Here is a 24331-nt window from a genome sequence, read left to right on the forward strand (position 1 = left end):
TTAATCACTGTTACATAAACACAAAAACAAATGATCTAAAGTCACTCTCAGATTACAGTTTGCAAGTTGTCCTTCCTGAATTTATCGTGAAATAATTCCCTGTCAAGCTGGGGGTGGGTTGGTGGCAGCACCCAGATTAAACCAATACATTCCTGTGAACAAATTATCCAACAAATAGCAGCTCAAAGGGATACTTTACATTGAGGCAAAACTAGAAAAATACAACTTTTTTTTTTTTCTTAAATTACATTTAAGGGGAAGAGTCAGAGGGAAAATATATCGATACCTATTTGTGAATGTCTTTCTAGAAGTTATACTTCAATCTTCTGCAGTTCTTGCTTTTTCAACATGTTAGCAATTTAGAGTTGTGGTGACTATGCAAGAAACCAGCAATGGCTGAAAATATCACATTCAACAGGAGCAAAGTAACACCAACTTTTTCTCTAAATCCTGCCAAGAATTTCTGGTGACTCTCTGCAGAGACACTCATAGAAAATTTAGCAGGAATCTTGACCTGTTAGAACTTGCTCGGATGGATTACAATCCTTTTGCCTCAGAAGCTGTCACTAATAAAAGCTGTTTTTAAGAAATACAAACTTTTTTTTTCTTTTAAGCAACAAATCCAAGTTGTTCCTGACCTCCTTAAATTAAAAATCACCATTGGGTTCATTCAGAAGTATAAAATAAATATGAAATACTTAAGAAGACACATTGGCAGATTACTCCAAATTCACAAAGAAAACTCTGAGGTAATGCCAAATAAACTGTTATGTAATCATTTATTAAGCATGTGGGATTACTCAAACATACCAGTTACCTAATCTTTCAAGTGGAAAAAATATTTCATTGGTGGTGAAGTAGGGAATGGGGATCAGGGATGAGCAAACCAGATAAAATATTTTTAAAATTCTATTCATGTACTCCAAAAAATCTGGGGCTGTTCTAATCTTAAAACTTGCCTTAGTGGCTGCTGGTTTAGTTGCATGATTATAATGTATTTTCCTTTCTGTTGCATTTTTTTTTTTTAAATCACAGTGTGACTGCATTTTTCTTTGGGTCTTTGCATGTGCATAAGCAGAAAAATCCCAAGTCCTCCACATTTGAAGTAGATATTGGAATAACCATTTTATTTTTGCATCCAGACCATCTCCGGTGTCTTAATGCTACCTGGTAGGCAGGGTACTATAGTGGTGAAGGGTTTGTATTAAGACAGACTTTATTTTGAAGCCCAGCTCTGACATTTATTAGCTACTTAAATTTGTGCAAATTATTGAATCTAAGTTTCATTTGCTTTGGCTGAAATATTGGGATATCTTGCTCATATAAACCATTTCATGTAGCGTGCAACACTTAATAAGTGTTCCAATAAATACTAGTTAGTATTATGAGAATTCTTTTCAACATGATTTTCCTCAAAGGAAAAACATTTTGGTGATGAAGGTCTGGGAGTGGGGTGAGTACAGCCACGGGACTTTTGGAAGCCCCTCTAAATGGCTTCATCACCGTCATGAAATAGTCCAGTTTGAAACTAGGTGAGAGTCCACATACCATCACTTCGTAGAAAGGAGACAGGGCCTGAAGATGCCACCCTCAGGAAGTCAGAGAGCAGTCTACACTGGGAAACGAAACTAAGTGGCTCAATTGCGCCCTCTGGAAACTGTATTTTAGAAAAATACCACTATAGACTGATATACATATTGCCACTGCAAGGTAGGATGAATATTTGAAGGTGTTCTTGTTACTACTAACAAGAAGTCCATGAAAGTTTCACTGTGCACCCATCCTCCAATATCTATTCACTTACAAGTTATAGAACCCATATATGAAAAAGCAAATCCTCCTCTGTGCATTTTATATCCCCCCCCATCACCCTCTTAATAACTGCACTTGAAAACTAGTACTCATTGCTGTAACGGGGGGACAGAAGGAGGGAATGGCAGAAACTATAAAACAAAATTGCATTGGATAAATTCTCCGAGTTGTAAGCAGAATGAAGGTTATTACCATAATATTCAGAGAAAAAGTAAACCAATGCTTTGAAGAGAAGTAATAACTGAAGACTGAGAAGCAATGCCATAATTCTCTGAAACCTGTTGTTTCTTCTAGTTGCCTGTTCAACATCATGCAGTTTCTATCTTTTGAGATCCTGCAGGGAAAAAAAAATGCCATTGGAAATTTAGGTCTTAAAACCAAACAGTTGAGAAAAAGTTTTCTACATTTTGAATTTTATATAGCATGATTTATGTTCCTCCATAAGAGAGCCGGAACAGCTCTAGCAAGTTGCCTAATCCCATTGCCAAGGTGCATATTTAGTCAGGCCAGTTCTTCCTCAAGAAATAGATATTCGTCTAAGATGCCACCTCCACCTACATTTCTCTGAATAGCATGTTGGACACAGACTTCTGCATGTCCAAAATTCCATGGTTAATGGTCCCTTTTTCTAATTATAAGAGAACAGATGATTTAGCTTTGACAAAATGATTAAAGGATATGTATTTCCTACATCAGTGACTTAAACTCTCATATTTAGAAATAAATTATGCAGCAATTTGATATGAACCATCCTGCATAAAACAGCCTGTAGTCACCAAATCTTCCAACTAGCCTGTTTTCACCACTGAACCATTATCAGTCTTGTGGGTAACAATTACAAATATAAATCTCCTCCTTACCCTTTTGTTTTGCCAACATTTTCCCATTAGATTAGATGCTGAGTGCAGTCACGTAAACCTCCCAAGAATCATGACCTATGGATAAAAAGCTATTTCTCGACCTAAATGGAGTCAGCCACAGAATAATTTATGCACTAGTTCCTTCTCCTTGTACTTAGCAAGTTGTTTTAAATTTCCACAGGTCATGGTGGTTCTATAAATATTTTATATACATCAATATACATAAATGTTCTTGCCCATGCATACTAAGGCAATCTCTAAATAACATCAAGTAGCTCCAAGACTGGCCTCTCCAGTGACCTGCTAACGCAGGCTTTGTGTTTTGCACGTTTGGAAGTGGCCTGAGCTGTTGGTACACACACACAACCAGTGTATCTCTCCAATACTGTGTCAAACTTTTCCAGCTGTCCTTTACTTCTCCACCAATGCATGCCTTTTTGCCATTCTTTCACAATTGGTCATGTGCACAATTTCTATCCCAAATCCTACTGTGTCAAGGGAACTTAATAAACTATAAAAACTTGCTAAGGAAGTGACAGAAGAAAAAAAATAAGCCTGATTTCTCAATGGGACTTAGCATTATATGGTCACATGAATTTCCTGTATGACCCCGATCTTAGAGATGTATTAGTACACAGAGAGATTTGTTTTATTCTGGGGTCTATTTCCAACTTACAATAATGATAATCATTTGTTTGTTTCAGTATAGGACATTAGAGTAATACTTGCATTCAAGTGCATTTATCCATTGGCTTTGAAAACAAATCATACTTCTGGAAATTTCTGAAGACTCAGGAATATTAATTAGCAGAACATTTCCTTACATTTCTGTTCTTTCTTCCTTGAGTCACCATTTCCTATTAATATTTAAGAAACTTGTATATTTAAAAGCTTCCTGGGGAAAACCTTCAAAAAAAATTCCTTTACAGTTTTACAATGCCTATCTCTACCCTCAATTTTGTGGAAAATCTTAGCAATGTGAAGATAGAGCGATAGTTTTTCACAAGTTGAAAGATACCCCAAAGTTTACTATGTCAAGCAGTTCATAAGTAGGATCATTACCACAATCCTAATATCACAAGGCAAGACCAAGATACAAAGATAAGGCTACACTGAAGTGTTAACCTGCCATGCAGTGGAAAGGGCAACTACATTTCTTTTTTCTGTGCATATAAGTTACCCTATCTTTTCCAACAACCTTTCAAATACCATTTAACAGTAGTACATAATTAGTGAAGTAGGCTTTGCAAAGTCTTTACAGAATCAAAACTGAACTCAAATGCACAATCTGTTTTTCCTAAGCTGGTTGAATGATCTTGGTTAGTATGATTTAGACAATTTGGAAACAAACAAAAACCATGAAACATACCGTGATTCCCATAACGAATCAGTTTTTCCGCTGTTTTTGAGTTTTCGGAAAACAAAGTGATGAAAGTGCTAAAGCAAATAGGGTGCTAAAGGGCTCATGTAGTGTGCGCAGACTACCTCTCTTTGCACAGTCTAACTGGCCTAAACTGTGTCAAGTTAATGCAGTATGTTGGCTATAGAACTTTTGCGCACTGGTGCAGATCTCAAACAACCATTTGGCTCAGAATCTACTTGAACTTCCTAAACATCTCTGGGCAGCAAGTCCATTATAAGCATGTTCTATAGCATCCAGATATTCAACCATGGCCAAAGCAAGGCCTCTTAAATGGAATCATAAGGTCCATTTACTGGTGGGTTGGAAAGAATGTGGTTGAAATACTAGGGTTATGCTTGTATCTATAGCAAAGTTCAGAAAACTTAAAAAAAAAACAAAAAAAAACCCTTACACTTGAATGGTCAGGTGTAGTTTTGAGCTTTAGCTAACACAATTAAGGAAAAGTTTGGCCCTTATGCATTCACATCCTTGCTCAATAAACAAAACACAAATATGATCTCCTCCTCCAGAACTAGTTTTCGTCCCTCAAAATGGAGATTCAAATGCATTTCTTAATTCTACTTGCTGAGCATTCCCCTGATCACCACAATATGCTTACAAACACAAACTCTCCTTTCTGTTCTCTGCCTCCTTAGATTCCCACCCTGGCTAAAAAAAAAAAAAAATTAGGTCAGTCGCTGATTTAAGGAGCTAAATTATACTTGCCTTTAAGACAACTATAGAACTGAGACATGAACAGCTTTGTTTTCCCATAGTTAACCGGACATGATAATGCCTTTTCATTTGTTTCTTGTATTTGTTCCACAAATATGAGATCCACATTTTATTTTCCTGCCTCTTTTCCAGTAAGGTTGAAATACATGCAACCAAGTTAGGATCTCCCTCTCTCTCATCAATAATAAAGCCAGGAAGTTGGATTTGAAGCATTGTTTGTCCTTGTGGTCCTTGGAAGAACTCCCGGTCTTTACATTGACAGTGCAGCTGTTGATCAAAATTATTCAGAAAATTAATAATTCTTAAACTAATTTTCTATCAGACAAGTTGATTGTAGACTTATGAAATACTTATGTCTAAGTAAAAACAATGCCTATAGTTTCTTACAGAAACTAACAAAAATAATTTGGTTGTAGAAAGAAAAGCTCAACCTCATTTGAACTCTGTACTAGATGACAGAAGTGCCCTGTGATGACCAAATGCTTGGGCAATGTAGGATGACTGCTGCCAATGAGCCAAAATACAATCACATGCATCAGAGTTACAGGCTGGCTCCTCAAAGCAAGCCAGCTTTTCTGGTTAGAGATGGACACAGGATGTTGGCGGCGTCTATCAACATCCAGATGATATGAGAAAGGGTGACATTTGTAGCCAGAAACAAACTAAATCTGCGTTTATTCTTAAGAAAAGAGAAAGGCACACAATAGGATTATGGTGCATGAGAAACAGCAGCTGAACTAGTCAGATCTGGCTTCTAGTAGATACTTTAATTAACCTTGGGCAAGCCCCACAAGCACTGTGAATATGAACACCCTCACCTGCAAAATTAGAGAACAGGCTTGGTGGTGTCCACATGCCTCTGTTCTCATATAATTCAATGGTCTCCAAACGTCTTTCATTTATGAAATAAGTATGTTAGATTTAAATGATGTAAATGTGGGTGGGGACCTATCCTATCCACTGTTGTATCTTAATGTCCACCACACATTTAGTTCATAATATGATGATATTGATGCTTAAAAAATCCTTAAAATTAGGCCTTGATGAAAATCTTCACACATCTAGCAATAGCTAAGACAAGACAAAATTTAGGTCATGAAATGCTAAGCAATTCAAGACAGAAAATAGTGTTTTGTTCAAGTTCTATAATGCAATCTGATACTGCTGAAATTGAACTTGCTGTTAAATAGAAACTTTTTTTAAAAAAAATCCTAAGGTAGATTTTTTGTGGTTGTTAATTTAGGGACTACTTCAAGTTTACTAGAAATGCCCCAATACACAAATATCTGATTAGACTGAAACCACCTATAAACTACAATCTGTTATGTTTTACTCAAAATAATTGTGTGCTACTCTTATCTTGACTTGTCAATCTTGATGGTGTGCATGGCCAATTTAGAGTCACACTGGACTTGTTTAATAGTAAGCACTGTATCAACAGTTAGCACAATCTGTGATGCTTTTCTTTTTTTGGAAAAACCTATGGCAGATGCATCCAGAGACAAATTTTTCAATAGGCTCCTCATGGCAATGGAGGATGCCACGTATCACATACAGAAGTAAAGATGGTAGCTGCAAAGCATGTTCTCTAACATATTCATAACAGTGTACTATACCTTTCCCAGAGGCTTCCTTAGAAAGCAAGGTTTTTTTTTTTTTTTTCAATCCATGAATAAATGACCAAGAGAATAAAGAATGCTGCGTTTTGGAGGTGAGATGTGACAATGTCAATAAATGTGGAAGGTAGAATTTCCCAACTTTTCCATATAGGCTTTTCTATTGTACTATAAATAAGCCTTATCTCTATACTTGTCCTTTAGGAACTCCGTTTCTAAAACAAGAGTTATCTCGGGAATCCCCTCTGTTGATTAGATAAAAATGACTTGACAGAAACAATTCTTAGGCATATTTCACTTCTCTTTAAAAAATTCTTTTAAAAGTCTAATATATTCTTGTGTTCACATTTGTACAACAGAAACAACTTTTTAATAGGACATATTACTCTTGAAATGGTTAAATTTGGCCAAAGCTCTTAAAAAGGAATTTTGTAGCATCCTACACTCTGAATTCCGCAACTCAGTTTAATCTTCAGACACCCACTTGTGCCAGGGTCAGTGAAACAGAAAATTCTATTTATCAAAAACAGTTTCCCGTTTAAAATGAGCACCCTCTTTGATATCATTTATTAAAAGCTACTTATGTCTCATACAAACTGCTATATTTGGTATTTATTGAAACTACCAATAAACTCCAATATCATTCTGATTCAGAAAACTTCAACATTTCTGCTATGTGGAAGAGTTCCAAACAATTTGACCTTGCAATGTCAATGCTCTGTAAACGACAGCAGTGGCTTCTAGGGGAGCTGCTGAGCAGCTGTCATGTTTCCCAACAGAACAGGGTGTAACATTCTTCTGCTCACCATGTTTATTTAATGGCACACTCTTAACTCTCAGGGCATGCAGTCTGCTGAAAACATCAACCATTAACATTGATCGCTCTGTGCCCTTCGCTATACAGTTTAAAAATTTTAAACCTATTTTACTCTCTTAACAATAAACAAATGAAACACATTATTTTATACTATTTGGGTCGAATTAATTTTATTATGCTCCATGATGAATTGCCACCAGTGCAACATCCTATTCACTATACATTTCAAAAAAAGAATTCACATACTAAACAAAATTTCAGTTGTTTGAAAATGAAATGATTGAAAGTCTTTATGAATCTCATACATACAATATGTGGCTAGCTGAAATTGTCTATCACGTAGCATTTAGATATAAAAAGCCTCATGCTAGTTTGTTAAATGCAAAGGCTACCAGACGACCACTTAGCTGGAGAATATACGGAAGGCTTTCAGACAACGCACAGGTATAGTGCTGCTCACGGTGCAGGATGGTAGAGGACTGAAACATGCAACCTTACACCTTACTTGGTAAAGCAGATTTACTCTTCATGCCTGGACTGAACTCCACAGCTGCTGTGTTTCAACAAATAGTAATTTAGACTTTTTGCAACAACAACCAATGTCTTTTTTTCTTTAAGAAAAAAAGAATAAACCAATTACCTTTGGCAAATTATACATCCATTTTACATGTTTAAAATTGTGCTTTGAACTCGAAGAATGGGTACTCTCTGCTGAGAGAAGTTCCTGTAAATATATATTATACCAAAGTCAGCTGGAAAATCTAGAATTTCTTGGCCAAAAGTTAAGAGAGATCTTAAATTGGCATTACCTTGAAGACATTTCTAGGAAATTAAAAATTTTTATATTGTCAAAAAGAAAAAAATTTTTCAATTAACATTACTTAATTATAATGTCCCATTTAACTTTTGTACAAACTCCTGATTTTATTGGTTAGTAGTTGTCCAGCCTCATCTGCACCAGATTGACTGAGCTCAAGCCACAATAAAAATGATAGTAAGTAGAAAAAGGTTTCTAGCAGCAGAGGGCACTGTTGTTGCAAGAAACAAAAAGTCTAGACTCTTTCCCATGTGCTTAAATTACTCTTGCAAGAAAGATAACATTCTTTGAATAACTTAAGTATTTTACTGCACCACTTACTGCTTTCAGCAACAAAACCTTTTAAATTATTTCTTATGATAACTAGATGCATGATCACTAGAGATTATGTAATAAATGGTTAAATTCAAGCCACATCTTGCAGGTCCAGCCTGTCAAGATCTGCCAATACGAGATTTTGGTCGGTACAATTCTAGATAGCGTAATTTTTAGTTGGATATTGTGACTATAGTAATGAAATACATTTGGAACTACATTATGCATATGACTCAATGTGAGAAAAATATGTCTGTATTTAAATCAGATAATTTTCTACCTAAAATTTAAAGTAGGTAGGTATGATAATTAGCATTATAAATATGAAACAACCACCTTTAGGCAGATTAGTGTACTGTAGAGAGGCAAAGAAACCCTAATTTTAACACACCATTTAGTATGCATAACAAATGTGCAGGTTGTAAAGTTTTATCTTAAAAAAAAAAAATCTATCATTCAGTTATGTGTTCCAAGAAATTTGACATTGGGACCACCAATCTTTTAAAAAAAATGTAACCCTTCACATGCTATTTGACAAAAACCCTCAAAAGTTATCCAAATCAATGCATGTTCGGTTCCGTGTCTCAGCGCATACCTTTGCCAACTCGATTACATTTTTATGGTTGGTATTTCAGAACACCTCAATCCACACAAAGTGCAAAATAAAAATCCTAAAATTCTACAGTATTTTAGTACTATTCTGATTTGTATAGTTTTTTTAACCAAATATTGGAGTTACCATAATATTACTTCAGTTCATGTAGAATGAAAACTACTCCCTAAATCCCCGAAACTCCAACTTAAATTTTGTTTCAGAGTAATACCAAAAAAATTTTCAAAAGTTTTGCTAAAAAGAGCCTGTCACATTTGCTACAGCATAAAAATAACCTCAGTCAATAACAAGTATACAAGGGCTCCTTATGATCCCAGTCTGCAAATACCACTGCTATACCAATAACAGGCAGTATTACTGTAAGAGGTGTGTTACTCGTCTTCCCCACTAGTATCTCTGTAGTGATTTTATGTAGAGCATATTGCTAAAATTTGAGAAACTGCATCGGGTGTAGTGATGTCTACAGAACTGTGCAATGTATCAGCTTCAACATTCATATGTAGCATTGTATTCAAAATAAAGGGGCTAAAGAAACTAAGGTTTGCATCACTTAAAAAAGAATGTAGTGCTATACTAGATTTCTTTTTAAGAAAATTTAGGTACAGAAAAAGTAGGGTATGAAAATAGTGTTTTCCTTCTGGCATTATAAGTAAATTACATTAAGGTTTTTGTCAGTCTCACATATAGTATTTAAACTCCCTTGTTGATGGAATGAAAAATATTCACAAATCAAGTGAGCATCCTGGTGTAAACTTGCACACAATAACAGGGAGTAGCTTTGTAGAGGATTACGACAAACCTTTACAGATTAAATGAGGTATTGCACAGATTAAAAAAAAGCAAAAAAGGCAACAAAAATATACAGCAAATTGGTAGAACATTTACATGATTTTACAGAATCCACAGACAGAAAGTAGTGTTTAGTATTTCACCTTAAAAATATATATATATAATATATAGATCAGTCTTCCCACTCATCATCATCCTCAAAATCTTCTTCATCATCTTCATCTTCATCTTCATCTACAAGAAAATCATCAAGACAATTAAAACATATGTATAAATAAAATGACATTACATAATTCTTGGGTGGTTTCTCCAATTATTTAACTCCTGAAACACAGATAATGTGACTCCCAGAAGAATCTAGTTACTAAAACAGTTTAAAGTGAATCTAAAGAAATATATTTATAGAGTATGATAGTAAACTAAAGATTAAAACAAGGCTCAGAAGACAATGGTTCTAGTTCCTTAATATCTATGTGACAAATTTCAACCTGTTAATGTATAAAATCACATCTGGGTTGACCTTTCTGTCACAAATCCAACTGCCTTCTTGTACTCTTCATATGGATTCTCAAACTCAAAACTTCTAACTTTTATTTCCTTCCCGTCTTCTTTTCCTGCTCCATCCTGGTCTGCTGCTCCATCTCAATAAATGGCATCACCATCCTGTCACATAATCAGGCCAAAAACCTAGAAATTATTATTACTTCCTCCTTTTTCACGATCCAATTACCAAGCCTGCTCTTTTTCACCTCTTTCACTGCTACTCTCCACACCACCATCACATCCTGCTTGGATTATTGCAACTCTAGAGTCTATTTGACTCAGAGCAAATGGAGTGATATTATTTACATTCCAAGTTTAAAAAATATGTTGCTACCCTTCTTAAAGTCCTCCTGCAGCTACCACTGCTATTTGAATGAAATCTGATGTTATCTCCCTCCATAAGACTTACATGATTTGCCCAGTTATTGTCTCTCTGTCTCCCCAAACTTTTCTCATAATGTACTCTCCCTTCAAGTCACTCTCTCTAGTAAGATGGTCTCCTTTCTGTCCCTTAAACTTACCAATCTTATTCTGGCTTTAGAACTTCTGCAGTAGCTATTTCTTCTGTTAAACTGAATCTTTTCATCATTCAGAAACCATTCAAAAACTGCTTCCTCAGAGAGGCCTTTCCTGATCATCATATGTAAAGTATAGCCCTTCCCCATAATCAGTAACTGCCTATCCCATTTTATTTTCCTCATATCACTTGCTAATATCTAAAATTATTGTACTTTATTAAGCTCCATGACAGCAGGGATCTTGCCTATATTATTTTTCACTGTATCCTCAACACCAAAACAGCACTACACATCAGCTGTTCAATAAATATTTGTTGAAGGAATATTTAGATGTCATCAGATTTCATAAGCATACTTCTATATTATACTGACTTTCCATATTTAACCTCTTTATATACCTATATATAAAATATGTATAAATATATATACCTATATATAAACATAAACACATATACCTATATATAAATATATAAATATATATAAATATGTATATAAATATATATATAGGACCCATGAAGGCCAAGTATATAAAGTGGGACAGCAGATGAGTAATTGTACTTGATAATGATAAAGAGTCAGTAAGACTACGTGACATACGTGTGGGTTACATGTACAGAACACAGAACAATCTTTTTCTTCTATTTTTCTCATGTAAAATTGATTGTGTGAAGGTAGTATTTGAAGAAGTACTGGAGCTCTAGTATTAGAACTTGAAAATTAACAGAAGCCCAAGAGAGGCAATGTTATCTTCTCTTAGCCCTAAATTAAGTTGTTACTTTTAAAACAATAATTACTTATTATTTATTTATTTAAGTCTGATGGTCAGCTCTAAATTGTCGCAGAATTTATTTGGAAAGTTCAATTGAGTCTTGTTAATTTCTGTTTACTTTTCTAGCAAGGGAAATAATTTGCTACCAGATTTTGCTAGACATGCTTCACAAAATTTACCTGGATGAAAAGCATCAAAGACACCTGACTATGCTGGCATTGCAGAGTGACAAAAGACAGAAACTTATCAGTATCTATGGTGAAGAGGAAGAAGTAGCTAATAATTCCATCATCAGGTACGACCACAGAAATACTAATAGTTAAAATAAATGGGTCTGAAAATAAGTTAAAACCAACCTATATTTTCATTATATTAGCAAGACTATTATGTATTATTTAAAAAAAACACTTATTGTAGGGAAATATTTAGCAGAACTCACAGATACCAGCATAGAATAAATGCTTTTTCAGAATCATGTAGTTCACAGAAGCCTTACATTTCTTTATGAATGAATGAAGACCTTTCTTTATCTCTTCCTAGCAAACAACCTCTAAACAAAGCTTGAAATTTTTAGATCTCATTCCTGTGACATCACTATGACATAAAAAATTCAGGCAGTTTACCTCATCTGTGAGGATTAGGGCTAAGAATTTAGGTAATTTTCACTGTTTTTAGAATTTGCTAAAGAAGACTATACCATAGACATAACCATAACTTTAAATACCATGTGTCTATGTATATCCTATTGACATGCAATTTAACAATTCAGACCTCTCCTGACTTCCAGACTCATAACCAAATGCCTACTCCACATCTATAGTTGAATTAACAGGTATCTCAAATTTAATATGTAAAACCAAACTCCTAATCTTCCCTCTCAAACTTTTTCTTCCTAAGTCTTTCCCCTTTCCAGTTGTTCAAGTCAAAAACCTTGAACAGGCCGGGCACAGTGGCTCACGCTTGTAATCCCAGCACTTTGGGAGGCCGAGGCGCGCGGATCATGAGGTCAGGAGATCGAGACCACGGTGAAACCCCGTCTCTACAAAAAATACAAAAAATTAGCCGGGTGTGGTGGCGGGCGCCTGTAGTCCCAGCTACTCGGAGAGGCTGAGGCAGGAGAAAGGCATGAACCCAGGAGGCGGAGCTTGCAGTGAGCCGAGATTGCGCCACTGCACTCCAGCCTGGGCAACAGAGCGAGACTCCGTCTCAAAAAAAAAAAAAAAAAAAACCTTGAACAACTGTGCAAGAGTCATCTTGCACTCTTCTTTTTCTTCAACCTTCACTTTCAAACCATCATCAAACCCAGTGATCTCCACATTCAAAATATAACTAATATTTAACCACTTCTCATTGGTGCTATTATAAACCTGGTTCAAGCCTCCATCACCTCTTGCTTGGATCATTACTACACCTCTGCTAAAAACCCTCCAATGGCTTCCCATCACATTCAGAATAAAAGATAGTGCACTTTCAGGGGTCTCCAAAGCCTTACCACTGGCCTCATACTACTTCTTGTATTTCATTCCTTACTATTCTTTCCCTCCCTCCCTTGCAAGCTCCCTGATCTCCTCATTGTTTCTCAACCTCACAGACTTTACATTTTCTGTTCTTTTCATCGGATACACTTTCCCTAGTTTCTACATGGTTCACTTCCTGAACTGCTGGTCTTTTCTCAAATGTCACCTCAGTTAGGCTTTATTGTCGCTTATCGTCCTTTATCATTTCAAAATGAACCTCTCTCAACAGTCTGCTCCTATTTCCCTTTTCTGTTAGACTTTTGTCCTTAGTTCATGTCACCATTTAACATACTATATGTTTTTCTAGTTTGCTTTGTTTATTGCTTGTCTCTCTCTCTCTCTCATTAGACCTAATGCATGTCAATGAAGGCAGGGACTTTTTTTTTTTGTTAAAATGTTATTATTATTCCACAATAAATATTTACCTCTATCTCTGGAATGGAGGGTAGGTACAAATATGCCTATTTAAGGAAAACAAACATTGCTCAAGGATCTTAAAACATGCACATCCTTACAGAGAAACAAAAGGAAGGTAACATTTATTGGGCACCTACTATGTGCTAGGCAATCTGTTGATTAGTGACATACTATTTAATTCTCACATCTATATGCTTCATGAGTTCTCTGAATGTAACAAACAAGAAACTGAGGCTCACAGAGATTAAATAAATCTAATAAGAAGAAAGATCTGATTCTAGTACATCATGTTGGAAAAGCTATTTAGCAAACCTCAACCACTCCAATCAGCAAAACTCACATTCTTGTTCTTTCTTTAAAGCAATATTCATTTATATGGTGGTATGTATATGTTTAATAATAACCTCAGAATAGGCACTGGTTTGTTCAAATCAACCTTTTAGAAAATGAAAAAGAAAGGTTTAAAAAGTTAGTATTCTTTAGCAAACTCTAGAAACAGTAAAAATTACTTAAATTCTTAGCCCTAATCCTCACAGATGAGGTAAATGGCCCAATTTATTTTTATTTTTATTATTTATTTATTTTATTTTTGAGACAAAGTTTTGCTCTTGTGGCCCAGGTTGGAGTGCAATGGTGCGATCTTGGCTCACCACAACCTCTGCCTCCCAGGTTCAAGCAATTCTCCTGCCTCAGCCTCGCGAGTAGCTGGAATTACAGGCATGCGCCACCACGCCGGCTAATTTTTTTGTATTTTTAGTAGAGATGGAGTTTCTCCATGTTGGCCAGGCTGGTCTCGAACTCCCGAGCTCAGGTGATCCACCCGCCTCGGCCTCCCAAAGTGCTGGGATTACATGTGTGAGTCACCGTACCCGGCCCTGAATTGTTTATGTCACAGTAATGTCACAGGAATAAGATCTAAAAATCTCAAGCTTTGTTTAAAGGTTGTTTGCTAGGTAGTCTATTAGCATTTCCTGATATAGGAAACAAAACTGTCAATATCCCCAAAGCTGTTCTTTCAATTTATGGCTATGGCTGTGGTGGTGTTGCATTTGTTAAGTCTCAGAGAGACTAGTCACAGACGTGACAACTTTTTAAAATATACCCTAGAGCCCACATCAGTAGTTACTCAATTAGCAGAGAGAAAGCTAGCAAACACAGTCATAAAAATAACAGAACGTCAAACATTCAAATTTATTAAACACACACGCACACACACTCTCTCTCTCTCTCTCTACCTGAAGAATGAATGGCTTTGCTCCTTTTCTGCATCACTTCCATTAATGCACCCACAATTCCTGAAGTGGGTGCAGGTGTTGGTGGTGTAGACTCTTGGCCATCAGACACCTTGGAAAAGAAAGTTAGCAAAACTCAGTAATAAATCCTTAGCAAAGAATCTTTGTCTCCAGAAAGTCCTACTTTCTTAGAATCACTTCTTACTGTAAAAGACAAAAAAGGTATCAAACTGGCAAGTGCAGGACAAGATTAAATTAACAAGAAACAAACTGCTGCCTTAAAGATATTATTCAAAAATATTTCCTTTCCATCTTCATGTATAAGCCAACAATACATTTCCAAATCTATGTTTATGTTCAGATAACAAACCCTCTCCTGAATAATACTTGCTGGGTTACTTCTGTTTATTCCAGCACACACAGACTTAGATGATCAACTTTAAAGCTATTATCAAGGGACTTCATGTTATAAACAGAGGGTAATATTTAGACTCCAGAGTTGTTATGTGGGAAGCACACTGAAGATACTGAAAAACAACGGTAGAAACTTATTTGCCTAAAAAAATTCAGCTTTACACCTTTATGTTATATTTATACCTTCAAAATGAACCTCTTTTCTCATAGTATATAATTTCTTTTTAAGGAGATTGAGTTGAGCAACTTTCAAAATGTACCTGCCTCACTAGGCAAGTAACAATCCCTAACTGAAGTAATTCCATCTGTGCTAAAGTGCATTCAGGAAAAAAAAAAAATTATAATTAAAGATGAAACAGCACAGCTGTACTAAATAATTACCTATGTTTTAATACATACATATATATAATATATATTTTTGAAATTCTTAATCATTTCCCAAAGACAATTATTTTATTAAGACAAACTTTCCATTTTGATCTGTACAATTCTTCCTCTAATACTCCTTGTTCTTTCTGGAGTAAACACCTTTTTTAAAAAAATTCAAAGTGGTTCCCCCTAAGATACAGATTCACTCCTTAGTATTTTGGCTTTAAACATTATGTATTAACTATTTCCAGTATAGAAGTATCACAAATGAAGAAAGATAACAGAGTCTCAGAGCTTTGTATTTCTGCACAAGGCTCTCAAGGAGGTACAACAGCGGTAGGGACATTTAGACTACCTTTAAGCAATGTGATAATGTAAAGCAGAGAGCACAAAGCAGAAGTGAGCACACTCTCATCAAACACATTTTTTGAAGTGCTTACTTGAACAAGGTATTATTTGAGGTACTGAAACCATGGAATTCAAAAATATATGTGAGTATTTAATACCTCCTACTAGCTCTTTAAAGTAAATCTATGGTTTTATGTTAATCATATTCATCACAGAATAAATTGATGATTTACTCAAAAAATTTAAAGAAACATAGACATAGAAATTTCAACCACAAAATGGTTTTTTTAAAAAAACAACGAACTCAGATTACATGTATAACATGCCAATAGTTCACTGATTATGCACTCTATGATTGCAATAAATGCAATCAAAAGGAAAGTGATTATTTAGGATAAAAATGGCCCCCATCCAACACTTAGAATAGAAAATATGGAAAGAAAGGGAGCATTGGCATGGGAGAAAGTTATGCAGAAAGCAAACAAATTTAACTCTTAAAACTTTTTAAAATAAATGAGGATACAACTTTATTCATTAAAAATTTAAAATCACCTTATTATAGCTAAATGAGAGAAAGAAACAAAAGTTGGTTTGTGAAAAGGAAATAGAAAAGGGAAAACAAAAAGGTGGGTTAGGAGTGAGAGTTACGGGAATGAGAATGACACAGGAACTAGCAGAAATTCCAAGGTAAAAGCTGGGCTGTGGTCATTTTGACATTAATTCTCCCCACTAACCACTCTTTAAAGTTCTTCAAGTGCTCTTGACAGGCCTTTAGTCTGATCTAAATGGGGAAAGAGAACAGAGATGATTGTTCATAGGTTTAAGTGTCATCCTGAATACATGTAAAGACCTAGATATATTTTAAAGATCAGAGTCTTCTTAAATCTATGCTAATGTTTACATGTTTTCATTCAATTAGTTGTGCTTCCTATCTATTACTCTCCTTTTAGACAGTTTCTGAGATCTAGAAAGTTACTTTAATTCCTATACTGGGAAATAATTATCAATTAAAACATCCTCTGTCAACTCCATTTACTTCACAGAAAAACTGTATCATCCATGACCTGCCTGAAGTCCTGGAGAACATGTTATAAAACGCTCCAAAAGAAGTATGTAAATGTAGACAGGTTAGGTTCTAGGATAGGAGTCAGCAAACTAGAGCTCATGGGCCAAATCTGGCCTGTTCTTGGATTTTTTTTTTTAAACTATCTAAAAACTAAGCTTGATTTTTACATTTTTAAATGGCTGAAAGAAAATATTTTGATATGTGAAAGTTATATAAAATTCAAATTTCAGTGTCCAAATACAGTTTTATAGAACACAAGAATGTCCATTCATTTATGTATTGTCTGTGGTGCTTCTGTGGTAAAACAGCAAAGCTAAGTGGTCACAAGAGGCCATATTGCCTATATAAGCCTAAAATTTTACTACCTGATCTTTTATAGAAAAATGTTTGCTGAACTCTAGAAGATTAAATGACCTGTAAGATTAAATGATTACCTCATCCAAATCAGATAATCCTAAATATATTTGCCATCACTGTCAGAAATTCTATTACAACTCTTTCAATTTTTTTTAGTCTGATTCTCTACTAATCTAAATTTTAGAACGTGAAAACTTTGGAACATGATTTAATTTTCATAAAGCTACGGGTTTAGATTTCCTAAGGTGATCGCAATTGGTTTCAAGTAGGGCTATTTTTAATTCTCATAGCTTAATAAGGATTTTTCTTTAAAGTACCTTTTATTTGAAAGCAAAGTCTAGAACAATGAATTGCAAACATCCTGTAAAATTCCATTCATATGAAGTTCTAGAATAGGTAAAACTAATCTATGGTGATTAGATCAGTGATTGTTTATGGAAAAATTAACTGGGAAGAGGTATGAGAAAACCTTCTGGGGTGATAGAAATACCCTACATTTGGATATAGAGATATGGGTTACATGGCTATAGAGATGTATCAAAGCTGAATTAAAAATTTGTGCATGTCATTGCATGTAAAAGTATTTTTAAATTTATAGGGTTAAGAATGAATTAGCAAGAGAAAAAAAAGAATACACTTTTCAAAAATGTCTTTCAATAAATTACTTTAAAATTCCATTATGATAGAGGATCTAAAATGAAAAAAAAAAAAAGCTTACTTACAGACTTTAGTTGGATACCCTGTCGTATCTGGTCTAACAGTGCATCTCGTCCAGAGCAGGACACTGGCCGACTGTTCTGCTCCACTTTTTTTAGCTGAGCACCCTCTCTAATTTGATCTAAAAGAGCTGCTTTGTTTCCTGCAGTAGTTGGAACCTGATGGTCCCCATCAGAAGGCAGGCCAGCGGGGGGCGGTGGCCCAGGTGGAGGTGGAGGTGGAGGCGGTGGGGGTGGTGCCACTGGCCCTACCCCCAACACAGATGGAGGTGGTGGTGGAGGCCCTGAAGGTGCTGAGGAGGGAAGGGCTGGAGGTGGAGGAGGGTACATCCTATTTGGTGGTGGTGGAGGGACTGCTACACTTGGCCTGGAAGGAGGCGGTGGTGGAGGTGCAGCTGTGGGAGCTCTTGAAGGTGGTGGGGGAGGAGCGCCTCTTCCCCTGGCAGGAGGAGGAGGAGGACCTGAGTTGTGTGGAGGGGGAGGAGGAGGAGGTGGCCCTCCCCTTGATGGTGGTGGAGGTGGTGGTGCTGAAATGCAAACAGAAAAAAAGGTATGCTTTTTTCTTCTCATAAACATCATATTGAAAAGTAATTCATTTTAACATGTATAAAAATCAAATAATATCAAAAAAGGGTCTCATCTTTGCATTTTATTTTACAAAGATACCTGAGCACAGATGATATCTCACAATTTTTTTTGAGAATTATCAGCCTAAAGATCACTTTCTTATTGGTTCTTAAAAAAATATGAGCTAAAACAGAATAGTTTACTTTTTAGGAATTAGTACCAGTTCTGAAAGTAAGGGGAATAAACATTTTCTACTTTACAAAATAATAACAAAATATATCAATGAAATTAAACATTTTGTTAATTAGCATTATTTTACATTTTAATAAAAACAAATACCTTCCCTCTTTAAAAAAGAATCAAGTACACTTGTTTTTTTTAAATAAAATCAATTCACATTCAGAATTATAGTGTAGCATAGCTTAATAGAATTCATTCATATTAATCTGCACTAAGGCCCAAATATAATGCTTTTCTTTCAAAATGTAAGACTTTGTCATTTAATTCACATTTGTACTTTTATAGTATAATGTCTGTATCTCTAAAAATTGTCTGCAATTCTAGTAATGGCATTATGGGAGGCTGGTAGCTTCACTGAAATGCTCAATTACTTATTCCAGAGACATGAACTGGTTACTAAGAAATTAACTGAGAATTTCTATACGCTGCAAAATTAAAGTTATCAACAAAAATTACTATTATTCTAGTAGTCATGATATTAGCAGTCTTATTCTACATCAGTGAAAATGTAAGATATAACAGAAAAATAAACTTGGCTGAGCATGGTGGCTCATGCCTGTAATCCCAGCACTTTGGGAGGCCAAAGCGGGAGGATCACTTGAGGCCAAGAGTTTGAGACCAACCTTGCTAACATGGGAAAACCCCATTTCTATTAAAAATATAAAAATTAGCAGGGTGTAGTGGTGCATGCCTGTAATCTCAGTTACTTGGGTGGCTGAGGCATGAGAATCCTTTACATCTAAATATCCTGAGACCAGTACTGGCATAATAATGTTTATGAACTATATAAGTCAATCTATCAATCAAAGTTTAAATGAACACTGGCAATAAAAAAGACATAAGTAAACCAAATGCCTAATTTAAAATGATAGTTAAGTTCTTCAGAAGAATGTTTTAACCAGAGCTTTTGCTTAACTACAATATTATCAGTATGCAAAAGCCAGCAAGAAGAAAAGAAAGCAGTCCTAATAAGGTAGCAAAGAGATGACTGTTATATTGGAACATTTAGAGTATTTTATCTGCATTTTACTGTGATAATTATTAAGACAAAACTGAAATACGAGGCCCTTTAAAATAAATATCAAATCTTAAAAGGTTATAAATTGTGCTCTCAGGTACAAAAGAAAATTTTATATTTTATCCAAGAAAAAGGATTTGTATTTCAAAATAGAAAGTTTACATTATTTACATTCTGAAAATGCATGTATTACTAATTAAAAAGTGATTATATTTAAATTACTACTTCTGAATTACAATAAAATCTGGTTTATAGGATTCCTTAAGTAAAACATTTAGGCAACTATAAGTTTTTACTTTAAAATAGAATAGCTGGAAGATTTTGTATGGATTTTTATGAATAAAGACTTAATAAAACCTTGTAAAGTTTTTTAGTTATAATAAAATAATGTTAAGACATAGTGTGATGGGCCACATTAGTTGTCCATAAACTTCAACATTCTGCTGAAGGAAGGGTTCACATGTATGAATGTAACTGCTTTCCATGAAACTGACCTCAAAAGATTAAAACAAAACAGAATGCTGAATAGAGATAAAAGTTACCTTGCCTTCGCAGTTCATTTTTAACAGCTTCAACACCTCCTGTTTTTTCAATAAAGTCATATATAACTTTTGATGTTTCTCTGTCTTTAAGTTGTGCCTCTGAGATTCCACACATATCGAAAAGATTCTTCAATTCTGGATCCAAATTATTCAGCTACAAAAGAAAGTAACTGCTAACTATAAAAATATATCCCAATTAAAAAAAAAACATAATTTTAAGTCTCATCTGTGTCTTTCTGAAATTATTTTGCCTAAACTTTTAACATGCTTATATTACTTATATGCTAACTCAAATATTTTATTTAAAAAAAACTGGATAGATTCCCTATTTTCTTATTGTTCCTTTTCGTTCCCTGCCTTCAAAAAGAGGGCATCTCATTTAGATTTCTATTAGCCTATTCATGATTCAGACATCTCCAATGCTCATTTATTCTACCTTGTCCTAAGTAAGTATGTAAAAATCAGGAATAAACACAAAAAAAGGAAATTAATTTGAAAATCTGAGAACAAGGATCTTCCTGTAATCCCAAGCACCTTGCACAATGCCCAGCACAAAGAGGTGCTCAGTATGTTTGTAGGGTTAACACTGTAGCTATAACAAAAATAACCAAAAAGATTTTTTACTCCAATCACAAGTAGTATCTCTTTAAAATAATGTATCCAAACGCTGATTAATTTTCGCCAGCAGTTTCACAGTGCTATAAAACAACGGCAAAACTGCCAAAAAGAACAGGAGAATATAAAGATCTAGAGAATTCAACAACTGAATATTCAGAATTTGATTATACTACTTTCTAGTAATTTGGTATACATTCCCCTGAAATTATCACTTGGTAGAAATGATTTTCTTCTCTTGGCTTTCAAAGCACAAGGATTTTATTTATACAGTGTATAAAGCCAAGGTACACAAAACCTCAGTCTATGTCTTCAGAGACTTAGCCATGAATGACAGAACAATAATATGGTTTTAAACCTCAGTCGTATACATACATAAAACACAAGCACATTCAAATAGACACTAGAAAGCACAAAAATGATAAAAAAATAAAAATCTAAAATAGGCCAATACATTTCCACAGAGTTATAACGTATATGACTTGAAAACATACTTACATCAAAGCCTGTATTTGGATCCCAACCAACATGTCCAATGTGCCTAAAGTAGAAAATAGAAAAAAAATAGAAAAACAAAATGCATAAAGGGCATTATAAACACAATATATATGAAATACAATCTACATTTGGCTTTGAAATTTTGGCCTGAACTAACAGTTCTCACAGACATAACCATATTGTGATAAAAACTATGTACAAGGAGTCAGAAGAACAGGATTCTAGCCCTGACTCTGCTACTAACTGAAACTTAAAAATTTTGTACAATCTCTCTGAGCATCTATTTCCTTAATTGTCAAATTAGCATAAGAGTCCAAGCATTATATATATGACGGGATAGGGGTTTCATGAGCTAATAAAATAATGCATATGAAAATGCTTGAAATATGTTATATAAATACCAAAGGGTTTTACTGCCCCTAGGCAGTATCTGTAAACAATTTCTAAATGCTATTTTTAGAGCAAAGTGAGAAATCATTTTTATGTCCAATAATTAGTTGAAGAAACAACTTTATCTAATTTTTCTTTTCTCATAGTTGAAAAAGTAAATAAACTGTAAGATTCCAAGAACGTCTATTGAGCAGCTGCCTTAAAAAAAAAAAAAAAAAAACGCCAATAAAGTGCATAATTAAGATGGTATCCAAGTGATGAATGTACACACCCTCCCGAAAAGAAAAGAAAATTTTCTAATAAGTTAAAAATCAAGAACAGCAATGAATAAATCAAAAGTGAAGATAAGAACAACAAAAGAACTGTCTTACTGGAAATTGCTTGGTGTTCCTATATCTGCCTTGGTTAATCTCTTCTTTTTAGCTTTTCCTTTCTTCTTTTCTTTGGTATGGGAGATGTTGTTGACTTGTGGACCATAAAATCTATTTGTTGTGATTTCTGGATTTTTTATATCAACTGTAGCCATGGGTAGATTAGGACCTGCAAATAAAACCAAATTATATAAAAGGGGTATAATTTAAGATAACAATGATAGACAATCATAATTTACAATTTAAATACTTTTTCTGAAATAGGATCACTTCATTATAAATTATTTATATTTTAAACTTCTACATTTTTTTCATAAAGTGCTGCCTAAATTTCTAAAACCTGTAAGTTCTTGAAGAAATTAGCGTAGATGCACTATTTCAAAGCAAACTTATATTTTTATACAATTAAATTTCATAAAGAATATGAACTTCCAGGTAGAATTTAAATATAATTAATCTCTTAAATGTTGATTATAATAGCCTCATACCCAACACATTGCTCAATAGTAAAGTGAAACATATCTTGTAACAAGGATAAAGAAAGTAAAGTATCTATTTTTGTTTTAAATTTAACAAAGAAATACAGGCTTAAGTCTTTGTTTCAACTTTATTAGCCAAGAAGAAAAACGGTACTTAAAATTATTACTACCATTTTTTCCAAAACTGGCATACTTATGTCAAACGATATTTTCCCGACCAGCACGCATACACCTTGACTATCAGAAGTATAGAATTTAAAAATTTAAAATGCAAAAATTCTTAAAGCACTCATCTTGTGCAAGAATCAACAGTAAAAATGTCAAAGGCATCTTTCCACATTATTAATAGTATCTTCAGAAGTGGTACTAAATGTAGCACAAAACTTGTCTTACAATTCAAAATAAAATTCTTGATCTTAAAAGTATGAAAGTCTGAATGTGGAGCATTCAAATGAAAAATTTCTTAAAAATTCAACTAAAGGGCAACACGTGTTCCTTAGAGAGCCTATTTTTATATATGGTTCTCTGACAAATCCTCCTTTGAGACCAAGTTCCTCTGAGGTGACTACATTAACGACCACTTCCAAAACGTATGAAATACTATCATCGTTGTGTAGAAAAGAGTTTAACACAGCACACTTTAGACTGCTCTTCTTAGAAAGGACCACTTGCAAGGTTGGCCCTCAGTTGACCATTTGGGAAGCTGGATTTCAAGAGGGCTCCCACTATTCCCTGATAAGGTAGGCTTATTGTGTCTAAATTGTTTGTGCTAACAATGCAGTTTATGTTCAACATTTACTTTCCTTCTGGGAGTCTGGAATCTTGGTAAGTGTAAGGCAGGGGAGACCTATGTAACTAGCCCCCAACAAAAACCCTGGGCACCAAGTGTCACGCTTTTCCTTTAGACAACATTTCACATGTTGTCACAATTCATTATTGGAGGAATTAGGTGGAACCTCTGTGAGAACTCTTGGAAACTCGTGTGTGGTTTTTTTTATGAACTTCATCCCACGTGTCTTTCCCTTTGCTGATTTTGTTTTACATGTGTTTTCACTGTAATAAATGTTTGCCATGAGTACAGCTATATATTAAGTCCTCTAAGTCCTTCTGGTGAATCACCACCTCTGAGGATGGTCTTGGGGATCCCCAACATAATCAATAAATGGCAAATAGAAATCTCAAGGCTAATGTACATTAGGTGATCCTTAAAATCCAATTTGACTGTAATTCTTTAATTATGCCCCAAACTGCCAACGTATCCTACTTACTAAAATTATCTGGGAAAAAAAAAAAAGGTTTATTTACATGGGTAAATTGTATATACCCTATTTTCTCCCAACTCTACTATTAAAGATAAAATAAAACTAAAACAAATTTATGAAAGCCATGTCACCTTATCAAAAAAGTAATTAATTTGGAAAGGTATATATATATATATATATATTTTTTTTTTTTTTTTTTTGAGGCAGAGTCTCGCTGTCGCCCAGGCTGGAGTGCAGTGGCGCAATCTCGGCTCACTGCAGGCTCCGCCCCCCGGGGTTCACGCCATTCTCCTGCCTCAGCCTCCCG

The 24331-nt window shown here is 34.7% G+C and overlaps 1 protein-coding gene across 1 annotated transcript in view; it reads right to left on the reverse strand.

The window, feature by feature from the left end:
- Positions 1-7392: 7392 nt before the first annotated feature.
- Positions 7393-24331, reverse strand: part of WASL (WASP like actin nucleation promoting factor) — a 68224-nt gene continuing 51285 nt past the window's right edge. Inside the window, exons 6-11 of the mRNA XM_003261267.4 lie at positions 22284-22452; positions 21523-21565; positions 20410-20563; positions 18049-18569; positions 14776-14884; positions 7393-10010 (exon numbers count right to left, since the gene is read on the reverse strand). Coding sequence (XP_003261315.1) covers positions 9949-10010; positions 14776-14884; positions 18049-18569; positions 20410-20563; positions 21523-21565; positions 22284-22452 — 1058 coding nt within the window. The 3' untranslated portion in view covers positions 7393-9948. The remainder of the gene's footprint in view (positions 10011-14775; positions 14885-18048; positions 18570-20409; positions 20564-21522; positions 21566-22283; positions 22453-24331) is intronic.

Source organism: Nomascus leucogenys, chromosome 13 (assembly GCF_006542625.1).
Source record: "Nomascus leucogenys isolate Asia chromosome 13, Asia_NLE_v1, whole genome shotgun sequence".
NCBI classification, from domain to species: domain Eukaryota; kingdom Metazoa; phylum Chordata; class Mammalia; order Primates; family Hylobatidae; genus Nomascus; species Nomascus leucogenys.